General features: G+C 46.0%; 3 protein-coding genes across 3 annotated transcripts; 2 read left to right on the top strand and 1 right to left on the bottom strand.

The window, feature by feature from the left end:
- Positions 1 to 2,789: 2,789 nt before the first annotated feature.
- N7473_003836 (glycoside hydrolase family 55 protein) lies at positions 2,790 to 7,885 on the bottom strand. The gene is made up of 10 exons (XM_057149776.1): positions 6,922 to 7,885; positions 6,828 to 6,861; positions 6,750 to 6,773; positions 6,548 to 6,698; positions 6,144 to 6,472; positions 5,946 to 6,093; positions 5,112 to 5,880; positions 4,543 to 5,046; positions 3,905 to 4,492; positions 2,790 to 3,845 (listed from the first exon to the last, which is right to left on the bottom strand). Exons 6-10 carry the CDS (start codon positions 5,997 to 5,999, stop codon positions 2,959 to 2,961), a joined length of 2,802 nt encoding a protein of 933 aa, XP_057013430.1. The 5' UTR covers positions 6,000 to 6,093; positions 6,144 to 6,472; positions 6,548 to 6,698; positions 6,750 to 6,773; positions 6,828 to 6,861; positions 6,922 to 7,885; the 3' UTR covers positions 2,790 to 2,958.
- Positions 7,886 to 9,796: 1,911 nt separating this feature from the next.
- Positions 9,797 to 11,116, top strand: N7473_003837 (uncharacterized protein; the record flags this gene model as incomplete). The annotated part of the gene is made up of 4 exons (XM_057149777.1): positions 9,797 to 10,038; positions 10,090 to 10,243; positions 10,296 to 10,322; positions 10,520 to 11,116. The coding sequence occupies 4 exons, from the start codon at positions 9,797 to 9,799 to the stop codon at positions 11,114 to 11,116; spliced, it is 1,020 nt and encodes a 339-aa protein (XP_057013431.1).
- Positions 11,117 to 11,140: 24 nt separating this feature from the next.
- Positions 11,141 to 11,476, top strand: N7473_003838 (uncharacterized protein; the record flags this gene model as incomplete). The annotated part of the gene is made up of 1 exon (XM_057149778.1): positions 11,141 to 11,476. The coding sequence occupies one exon, from the start codon at positions 11,141 to 11,143 to the stop codon at positions 11,474 to 11,476; it is 336 nt and encodes a 111-aa protein (XP_057013432.1).
- Between the last annotated feature and the right edge of the window lie 94 nt (positions 11,477 to 11,570).

Genomic DNA, 11,570 nt, shown 5'->3' on the forward strand with positions numbered 1-11,570 from the left:
ACCAGAAACCTCATCTCATGACAGGACTTGTCTCGTGTAGGCTGCCTTGAGATATTGTAGTTAAGAGTGGTGATATGAAACGAGACTCTTATGACTAAGCTCTTGAGAAACGTGAGCCTCCAAGATCTTAGTCATAAGACGGTCCTCTTGAGAAGGTTCTATTCTTGAGAATCGCGTCTTTTCTCAGCGCACCTACCAAGACGACCGTCTTGTGTGAGTACTATTCTTGGGATTTAAAGATTCTCGAGAGAAGGCTATCAGATAATCAGACCTCCTAAGAAACCCCTCCCATATCTACATAGCACCCAAGACGTGTTTCCCATATATGGACGAGCTGCCATCGCAGATGTAATTTTACCTCGAAAGCACATCCGTCCCACTCGGTGACTCAGCCGTTAGTTATTTATCGTGCTAAAGGTACTGTACTCAACCTACGGGAATCTATAGTCCTGCGGGATCAGGATAGTCAGGATTCCTGCCAGACTGAGGACGCCAGCTATCCTAGGCTTAACTCGGTTTAGATGCCTACCAATAGTGTTGCTTGAAGGCACAACCACTTCGGATGTGGATCCCAGTGATTCAGCCCCCGCCCCCAACGAGTAGGCTCAATTGGCCCATTGTGTTTATTGTCTGGTGAATTGGATACCAGTCGAGACACAACGACCACAGTGGCCTATTATTCGGTAGTGCTTGCTGCGGCAAGACCCCTGCGGACTAACGGTAGCTGAATGTCGAGCGAGTAGGCCTTGGGATTCTGGGAGGTACTCCGTACAGTTAGCGATTTTGAGACCATCACGAGCTGTTCTCCATTAACAGTAATGCCTTTCACTAACCGCCCAACTTGAGGGCCTAGCAAGTCTGGGTACCTGGGGCCTCCGTAGATTTAGGAAAACCGTCTTCTGACCTGTGTGGCTCGCTATCAAGAGCCACAAGGCCAGTCATGTAGAGCTGAGGAACTATGTACACTTCTTGAGCCCTGAATCCCGAGATTTGTAGCTTGTATAGACTGTAGCCTGCAGATCTGTGGCCCTCATGGCCGTCTAAGCCGCCAGTTGACGGATGGAAAGCCGCGGTAGACCTGGAGCTGTGGACGTACGTCCAAAGTGGATCCACATCCGCGGCCTGAGGAACATGGCCTCAAATCAACTGTTCTAGATCGTCGGGCCTTAAGCCAAAGCCTTCCCGCCCTAGCTTCCTAACCACAGACCCACATCTCTAGACTCGAAGCCCACCTGGACATAGGTCTACAGCTCTAGTACTCCGCTTTTTGTCCCGAGTAATTGTTCGGCGCGAGATGAAATAGTAGACAGAGGAGCCGAACGAGAGAGCCATTCAAATGGAAATTATATAATAATGGGTGGAAATGGGCAGGATCTTCCCGACATGGAACCGTCTTTAGCAGGGGAACCCAAGCTACTATGCTATATTTCCTAAATTATTGTTCAAGTCATGCAACGTGTTGCTGTATAGATGGTGGATCTGGAGCTTTGACAACGCCTCTGACTTATACCCTCTCCTTTCTAACCGTTCTTCTTGTCTCTCTTCTTGCTTTTTCTTTTTCTTACCGCTTCCTTCCTCTTCTCTCATCTCCCAATGGCACCTGCCTAACTGTGGGAGGGCTCGGGCTCACTTTATGTACCTGATTCTGGTTGAACTTCCCTCTTTTTGTTGGTATCTAGTGCTCGTACTACTACACAAAAGTCTGTAGAATGACTGTCTCTAACATGCTCTATAGTTGCCTATATTCTGCTGAAAGTATTTGAGAAACGAGCATTATACATTTGAGTCGGTGTAGAGAGGCTAGACCGATTATAGACTGCTTAACATTGAGATTTGTGCTTCATACCCCTTCGCATTGAGTACGTAGTGAGACGCACTTGAAGGTGTGGGAGGACCGCAGCTAACTGGGGAGAGACCGACATGCCCGTGGGAGCGCTGAGCGGACCATCCAGGGGGAGGAGCCGGAATCAGCCCGCGCCTAAACGTTTCATTGAATACACTAATCTAGACGGTATAGTATAGCATTAAGTGGAAAGAAAAGTGGCTTCCTGGCCTTAGGTAGAGGCACTTTTATTATGTCGAAAGTATTGATCTATCACCCCTAACAGTCTGGTATAGACTTTCAATTGTATAAAGGGCTTCCCTAGCCTCTAGTCGCTTATACTACGCCTCCTTAGTAATGTCTCTAGAAAGACCTTCACTTAGTTTTTAAAAGACCACTATAGTAGAACATGAAGATCGATGATAAAGGTGTACTAAAAGTACTATACTACGACGTGATATAGTAAGCTTATTATAGTATAGACTATATTAACCTTCCCGAGTTTTAGTCTAACTTATCGAATATTCTAGTAACGCTACCCCTCCTAGCCACTAATTATAACAATTTGCTAGATTTATCTATCGGAGTTATTGATATGCAACCAGGCACGACATGCAATCAGGCACTGTTTGGTCTCTCTTTCAGACCGCTTTTTCTTTATAGCTCTTACTAGTATAAGAGCTTCCTTCTAGATAAATCTAATTCAGTATCCTTCATTACATCTCTCTTCCTGGCCTATAAGTTATGATGATTCCAGCCAATAATCCATACTGTAAACTTCTCCAACGGGCTTTGACGGAGGTGGATCGGAGCAACGACTGGAAACATGGCTCGTAAACCAAGGCGCGAGTGAAGTTTCTTCAGTTGCTCTTCTTGGCTGTCAAGCTTCAGCAGACTAAGGTGGCATTTTAATTGGGGAACTTGGAAAAAGAGGTTAGATAATGCTGCTAAGATGGAGGAAAGATATCCTGACATTGGTGACGAAAAGTGATTGTGGTTAGGTCATCTCATCTCAACCTCTAAACTGAACCTGTTCATGTTCATTCTCAATGTCAATGTTGGATTAAATTTCGCAAATATTACAGCATATGTATATCAAAGCCAATATTCAAGAGCCGTGCACCAACAGAAAAACCTCATTCCTCAGACAAAGATGCCCAGTTGGTCGTGGGTCCAGCACAATATGCATTCCCAGTCACTAGGGCGAGGGAGCAATTAGAACTGGAAAGCGAAGGATTCACCGCAAGGAACAAGGTGGAGGTAATCGACTCGCCCAGACAGATCATAGGGCAGCTCTCGCCCTCTTTGGCGACATGCCATTTGCCGCATTTTAAGGTTGTACCATTAGCCACGGTAGCGTTGGAGGGAGGGTCAACAACAGTCCTTGAGTATCCCGAACTTCTTCCCGGGCTAATTGTAACACCAGGAATCGGAGCAGTCGCTGTATAACTTTCGTCAGAATCACGAAGGCAAATTACGTGACCAAATGAAGGAGTCGTGCTCTGGAGATTCGAACAGTCGAATTCGACCCAGGGATTGTACCTTCGTACGTCCCCTACGTTATTGCTATTGGCTTCCTCGATCGAACGACAAGTATCAGTATCTTTCAAGACATATGTGCTCGCACATGTCGTTGGAACACACAGATCCATATCCGAAGGTAATCTATCGCAAACTATGGTATGGCGGTTGTTGGCCATTACAAACGATGCAGATGAGACATTGAGGTGCAACGCAACAGAGTCACATGTGTCGCCATCGACGGTTGTGTATCTCTTCCCGGATAGGCAGGCAGGCTTAGGGTGGAATTCTGGAGGTGCGTCTAGAGATGGTGGCATCTCCGTGGGACCGGAGATGTCACACCTGGCGTGAACTACCACCAAGTCTGCTTGAAAGTATTCATCATACACCGAGTATGACGAGCGTTGCATCATTTCCAGTCTTTCCACATAGCAGAAGCTGCAAAGTTCACTCTTCGGTCTGTCTTTCGTGAAGTCGACTTCACTGAAGCCCTCGATAATATCTGCACGCTGTTATTAGATGTATATTCGCGAATGTGGAAAACCGGGGGTGAGAGTTTACCATTGCAGTATTTATCGGTTGTGGGATCCTTGAGACATGTTTCGTTCCACCCAGACCAGATCTGCCCACCGTACTTGGTTGGGGCAGAGCTGGAGACGTTATATCCGGCGCAATCAGTGGCAACACTATCAAACCAAGATTTCAAAGACTCCCCGCAGCTCTCATCACAGACAGAGTCTGTTAGTGTGTCGTTATGGAGCGAGCCACGATATGATTCGCCTAAGAACGTAGATGCCCAGATGTCACACCGGACCAGCTGTGTCAGCGATGTCTTGCACGCAGAGGGCAAGCCTGCGAGAGCTTCTGAGTCCGTGTCAGAATCCCAGACGTGGAAGCCTGCGTGGTCCCGGCTGCCAATTATTTCTTTTGGGCCTCTGATCCAAGCGAGTAGAGAGGACAAGAAGCCGTTTTTGTTGTCGGTCGCATATGTTGGCATCTCACCACGAGGGCTAACCATTTCGCGAATGGCTTTTGAGACCAGGTTGTAGATCCAAACATCGTAACTCTCTTCAATCTCAAAGGCCCTATCTTGACAATGATCATTATCAACACAATTTTGCGAGTAGTCCGAGAACCAGCTATAGAGCCCTGCGGGAGTGTTAGTATCAATGACAGATGGTAGGGATTATGAAACATACCAGCGCCAAGAAGATATATAGAAGAAGAGTCAATAATCCTGACAGCCCAAGAAACTGAACAGGTAAGAGACGTAGAAGTACAATTGGTGAAGTCGGGATCGGCAGGAAATTGTCTAACTTTGAACGGCTGTGGTGCCCGAGGTACAGGTTGATAGTACGGAGATTCGGTCTGAATCATACCCATAACCACGTTTTTGGCATTGTAGAACTGGTACTGGTAAAGAGCGTGATGCTCAGAGGATGTACCGTACAGCCATGTTGGGCCCTGACTTTCTATAAGTATTCCACGAGCAGCGTAGATATCAAGCTGGTCTTGAGAGGTTCTGTCGAGATCGTGATCGGCTGTCCATACCCAGACGTTCTCCAAATATGCAGAGGAGCTTTGTGTCAGTCGAAGAATAAGCGCAGCTGCTATGCACCTTTTGTTGACGGTGCCGGATTCCTTCGGGCAATCGGCAGCTTGCAGGCCGGAGCCAATAGCGCCACTAATACGAAAATGCGAATCTACATAGAGCAAGGTATAATGAGCAATCTGATAAAAAATGACAGCGATTGAAGCGTAGACTTACCCCATAAGCTAGCTGACCCTTGGGTTGATTCGTGCACATTCCACTCCATAAGCACGGCTCCGGCAGTAGGACCGGAAACAGTGAAGAGGATATCTTGTATTTCGACGATACCAATGTCCCCTTGCTGTCTAACCCTCACAGCCACATAGGGGTTTTCCAAGTCCTGAAACTTAGGACCAGTAGCCATAATCTGGGACCAAGCCTGACCGAGAATTCGAGAGTTCTTCGGGATTTTCAGTGTGTCTTTGATCAAATAGACACTATGAGGAAAGTAGATAATCGAAGACATATTTGAGCCCCGTGAGAGGATGCTATTCAGGACTGTCGTATCATCAGTGACACCGTCACCCTTTGCACCGAGTGCCTTGACATCTAGAACCTGGGTATTTCCAAGGTCAATGTACTTAGGTCTGCGACGTGTAAAGAAGTTAGGTCGGACATTGTATTTGTTAGTGCCCACAAGTGAACTGGTGCGATTCATGGCCAATAGATTGTTACCGGAAACGAAACGTGAACCGCTGGGATCGCTGACCATTCCAAATCCCCATGAATCGAGGATTGTTTGATCTCCGCCGGGAATCAAAGCTTTGCCAGCACCTTGATCATAAATGGCATTTTGGGTATTATAGAAACCCACATTCTGTAGAAGCAGTGCGGTGGAGTTTTCCCCGTAGAGAGTAGTGGTAATTCCCGTGGGAGTGTTGGCGATAATGGCATCGACCAAGACAAAAGATCCTACACCTTGGCCAGTGCTGAATGGTCCTCTAGCCTGATGAAGGCAATTAGCATTTTTGAATAAATATTTTTGCCTAAGAGGCTTGATATGGCACTTACTCCACCGACAATGACCACACCGGTACGGCAGCTCTCAATGACTACATCTTGCATAGTCCAGGCCTAGTCCCAGTGAATTTGGAGTGCTGTATTACAGTTCACAAATACCAGATGACTGGTTGTAAATTGCTGGTTTCCAAGGTATGCACTAGACAGTCTGGTCAGTAGAGGTAAAATGCTTTAAAGGAAGACTCTTACCCAAAATTGCCTCCCACAAATGTCAGATCACTCATGAAACCACCGCTTCCATTCTCTATGTAAATTCCTTGCTGGGTGGTAGAGACATCTTGTGTCATATAGATTTCAAGGTTTTCAAGGGAAGTCCCTTGAGCGACCTGCCAGTGAACTGCACAAACATATGCGCCTTGGTCTGTCCGCGTGATATCAATCTTGAAATTGCGTACACTGCGAAGGAAATTGTTTGTGTTGATGTACCATTCTTCCTGATCTCCAATATAAACATCGGAAGTAATGACACCCAAACCAACAAAGCTGCTTGCAGCGAGAATTGTGGGAAGTTCGAGAGGCTATTGAATTGATTAGCAAAATGCCCATATACACACCCAGAATGAGGTGATCGGAATTGAACTACATGTACTTACATCGCCGATGAGTTGCGTATTATAGTACTGGATGATTGAGCTGCTAACTAGATAGTTCCCCGGGGGAAATAAACAACTGTAGGGTAGATTGTGCTAGAGCCACAGTTGGCGCCGCATCGGCCACTATCAGAAATAGCACGGTTGATGGCAACTAAAATATGTCAGCGTATTGCAACCGAGAAACTGGAATAAAATAACAAACCGGTGTCATTAGTGACTCCATCACCTATAAAGATGTCAGAATTTCAAGTAAATATATATAATCAGATGGAGATTTCACCTTTGGCACCATATTCTTTTACGTTCCTCCAAACCTGGAGTGACAAAATTAGTATTGCTATAAATAACAAACGAATTTCCAAGCTTGTACTCACTTTGTATCCAGATGGAGCAAAAGGACTGCTTCCACGCTGTGTCATGGTCGCCATCCACCAAGTTGATGATTCTCGGGTCTCCAAGGTACCCTGATGGCTGGTAGAGATGGTGCCATTTGTGTCAAAAACACTTCCTGACAGCCTATCATAAGCTCGCAACATTTGTGCGGGAGTAAGGGTATCCTTAGTTTTGTCTCCGTATTTAGCCCGCATCTGAGCCGCAACAGCACTGTGGTTTCCAGTAGATGGCGAAGGAGGGTTTGACTCGGCAACAGCTCTTGCAGCTTCCTTGAGCTCAAAAGGAACTGAGTATCTATATCCAATAGTAGAATTTGTATCACGTCGAGTGAGCAATGGCTCTGTGCTTTCTGCTTGATCAACTGCACCCTGGCTATAGTCAAGCGGGGCGACGGGGGCTGCATATTGGGCTTTTTCTGGAGTAGCAAGTTCATACTTGTTGTATTGAATGTGTTCCATGCGTTGTTTATTTCTCACGCCCAAGACTTTCAAAGCCCTGGCAACAGCTGCAGCTGCATCTGAATCGTTATGGGAGGTGGAAATAGAACCGGTTGCTGCTGCTTGATCAACGCCAGCAATCGAAGAAGAGACTTCTCGTTTGTGCTCCTCGTGAAGCTTCTTGTGGATAGTATTATGGTGATCATGCTTATGGTGAGATCCATGAACAAGAAAGCCGAAATGGCCTATGAGCCAAAGCGCTCGCTAAACCCGCATGATGCGAAATTGATTGATCGAGATAGTTGACTTGAACTACCTTTTTCCTAGCAAAGAGTCAGTTGCCATTAAAATCCGGCTACCTTGGAATAGATAACAAGAGAGGGCGAAGACCAGGAAGGGAACAATTCGTTAGATAACCTGCTTAACCGAAATGCAAAGATATAACTAAGTGCCGTCACGCCAGTCTTTTAGCCCGACCTAGGAATCCACACCTGGCTCTTTGATTTCCTTTTCCGTTGTTTTTGGATTTGAATTTCTTCTTCTTTTTTTAATAGATACCACCTCGCCCGGAGGACTATAAGCCACCAAATTCAATACTCCAATTGAAATGGAGTTAACCGAGGAGCCCTGAAGTAGCTCGAAAGGAAATTACATTGTCTCACTAACCTACTAGTCTATGGGCCTAGAGACCATTTCAGGAGCTAATGGAATTCCGCACCCCAAGGCGGTGAGCCACCAGCGAGAGAAAATTACCACTTAGATGTTCCGCTTCCATGAAGGTTGGATATTGATTGACCCGAAATAAGGTGCACTAACTTGCACTTACATACACTGTTTTAAAAACCCCTGGTACGGTGAATCATATCCAGCTTAAAATCACTCCTCTGCACTGAATCAATTGTTTATGTTCCTCAATTTCAAATTGATTCAAGCTCGCCTACCCTTTGGGTAATCAGCAGGTGCCACGGTGAGTTCCGCCCTAACAGTACAAGGGGCGACTTGGCAAACTAACCGAAGGTCTTGGCAAACCGACCCGAGTTCATCCAAAGGAGTGAGAACGTAGTGGATATAGAATGGGGCCGGAATATCAAAAATCGCGCAAATGCCTTCGCGGACCTGAAGATACCATTTGCCCCAAACTCCCATTAATAAAACCATTGAAGCTCCGGGATTCGCGGGAAACTAGACCTTGGTGCCAAGAGATAATTCACGCTACTTGAAGCTACAAAGCCATTTTGGCCCCCTGTGGGTCTTGCGCGAGGCCGAGACTGTGAAACCCGCTCGGGTCAATCTATCGGGGTAGCAATCTCGGAACACTATGAAAAGAAAACGCTACATTACGAGAAGAGAAGGATTAGCTATCTATCAACAAAAACCGACCTCCCAATTAGGAACTATGTCGGACTGGAACTGCGATGACCACATCCGTAGTTCAGGAAAATTCTGTTAGAGTTCAACTAGGTATGCGGCTAGCAGCCTCGACACCGGCTAAGCACATAATAATCTAGTTCGTCCTTATATGGTATTCGCCTACTTTCCCTTCGCTTACATGTAGCGTATCACCTTACCAGATAGCCTTGCTAGACCCTAGTCAATTGACCGATAAAAGCCTCTTTGCTAGACTGAACGGTCTAAATTCGTATAGTTAGCTCCAGGCCACATCCGTCCATGCCGAATTCATGTCAAGTATGGAAAGCCAAAGGAGATTGCGCCCATATTAGCCTACTCATTGTTGCTACCTGGTCTTGTATCTCAAGCTTAGCAAGACAAAATGTATATCATATGAAAACGTTCGATCGGACTCAAGTTCTGTACATATTGAGCGAATCGAAAGCTACCAATTAATAAATAAAGATCGATGTCAAATGGGTCTAAATGACAAAGCACGGTCTGTTAGATATGTATTCGGGCGACTAGACTACACAGGCAAAAGTTGCAAAGTGAGACTATTTGTACGCCACCAAATCCTTCTCAGTGGATATTTATCAATTATTACTCTATATTACGGAAAACTGCATGAATGGGGTAGTAATTTCCAAAGAAAGAATGTGCGCATGAGATTGGGGACAAATATCATGAAAATTAGAGAACCAGGAGTTGGAATCCCTACTAAGCCTCTTCGCTATTTATGCGCTACTTTTGTCTCAGATTGGAGGCTCCACCAGTATTCCAAGCTAGACAAGACGCAGAAAACCCTGTGGGGCATACAGGAGTAGCTAATAAACCGACCCTTAGCGAGATACGACTTCGGGCTTGAAAGCCTCGAACTAGAATCGGCCAAAGCAGGCATAATAGAGCCAAGTACCTATGTACAACCCGAGGATATTTGCTTTAAATTCAATATTTCCTTGGACCACCACTGTCGTTTTGTCAGATCTCAGCCCGGGCTGCAATTCGTATTTAGATACCTTTTCCTATCATGCTTTCAAGGCATAAAAATGTCTCTCTCAAGTTTGTGCTATTCGGTTTTGCATTTCTTGCTATAGTTTTGCCTGTGCTGGCTCAGAACTGTAGCAAAGATAGTCCCTGCGCAACTGGATGCTGTTCAAAAGACGGATGGTGTGGAACTGACGAAGAACACTGTGGTGCCGGCAACTGTGTTGACACCTGTGACTTCAAGCTCCAATGTGACAAAAATACTCCCTGTGAATCAGGATGCTGGTATGTTGGCATATATTCTATACTTATATATTGTGACTGACAGTGTCATAGTTCGAAAGCGGGATATTGCGGATTGGGGCCTGACTACTGCGGCTCTGATGTTTGTGTCTCTGGATGCGATTCCAAGGCTGAATGTGACCCTGGGTTTGGATCGGAATGGGCAGAGAAGTCCGATTGCCCACTTAACGTGTGCTGCTCTGAATTTGTTCGTCAATCCCATTTGAGCTTTTACCAGCCAGCGTCTAATTTTCTTTCAGGGCTTCTGTGGAACAACCAAAGAATTCGTAAGTTTCATTCCTGTACTTTTTCGGATGGCTGTCTTGATCTTTATTTTGATTGTTCTTTTGGTTTGCTATCTCGGTATTTTCGTCAGCCTTTACTTTTGCCCATTTAATAGCCCTGATTTCCTTCTATCCTCCCTCGTTGTCTCCCCCATTTGCCGACCCTCTGTTGTGTTCGTCCATATACTGACTTTAAGCAGTGCGGCAATAAAACTGTGAAGCATGACACCTGTGATAAAAAGACTGCTACTTTGGATCGTGTTGTGGGTTACTACGAAGCATGGTCGGTTCGTCGACCATGCAATAAATTCTGGCCAGAGCAAATCCCTCTCGGAATCTATACCCACATCAACTTTGCTTTTGCTACTATTGATCCCGAAACATTTGAGGTTCGTCCGGATCGCACGACCGATCTCAAAGTTCTCAGTCGAGTGACAGCCTTGAAGAGGCAAGACCCTGATCTCAAAGTGATGATTGCTCTTGGTGGATGGACCTTCAGCGACCCCGGGCCAACACAGATGGTTTTCTCTGATATCGCTCGTTCAACAGAGAACCAGAAAAAGTTTTTCGCTTCTATCACAAAATTTCTGTCTACCTATGACTTGGATGGAGTGGACTTGGATTGGGAATACCCCGAGGCTGAAGATCGCAATGGTCGCCCGGAGGACTACAAGAATTTCCCTACCTTTATGGCCAATCTGAAAAGCGCATTGGACAGCACAGGCCGCAACGAGCTCTCCATAACACTTCCTGCATCATATTGGTACCTCCAACACTTTGATATAGTCAAGCTTTAAAGTCATGTCAGCTTCTTCAACATCATGTCCTACGATTTGCACGGAAAGTGGGATCTTGGTAATCAATGGACCGGCGAATACCTGAATCCCCATACCAATCTGACCGAGATTGGTAAAGCATTGGATCTCTTGTGGCGCAACAAGATCGATTCTTCCAAAGTTGTCATGGGTCTCGCATTTTACGCCCGAGCATATACCTTGGCCGATCCAAGCTGTGTCAAGCCAGGCTGCATATTTGCTTCGGGGGCCAACCAAGGCAACTGCAGCCGAGAAGTTGGAATCCTACTGAATAGTGAGATTGATCAGATCATCGCAGATCATCAGCTTTCCACTACTTTTTACGAAGACGCTGCCGCTTAGGTGGCTCACTGGGATGACTAATGGCTGTCATATGATGACGAAAAGACCTTGAAAATCAAGTCGGACTATGCTCGGGAGCAGTGCCTAGGTGGTA

Source organism: Penicillium subrubescens, assembly GCF_028828155.1.
Source record: "Penicillium subrubescens strain IBT 31985 chromosome Unknown utg000002l_segment0_segment0, whole genome shotgun sequence".
Lineage (NCBI taxonomy): Eukaryota > Fungi > Ascomycota > Eurotiomycetes > Eurotiales > Aspergillaceae > Penicillium > Penicillium subrubescens.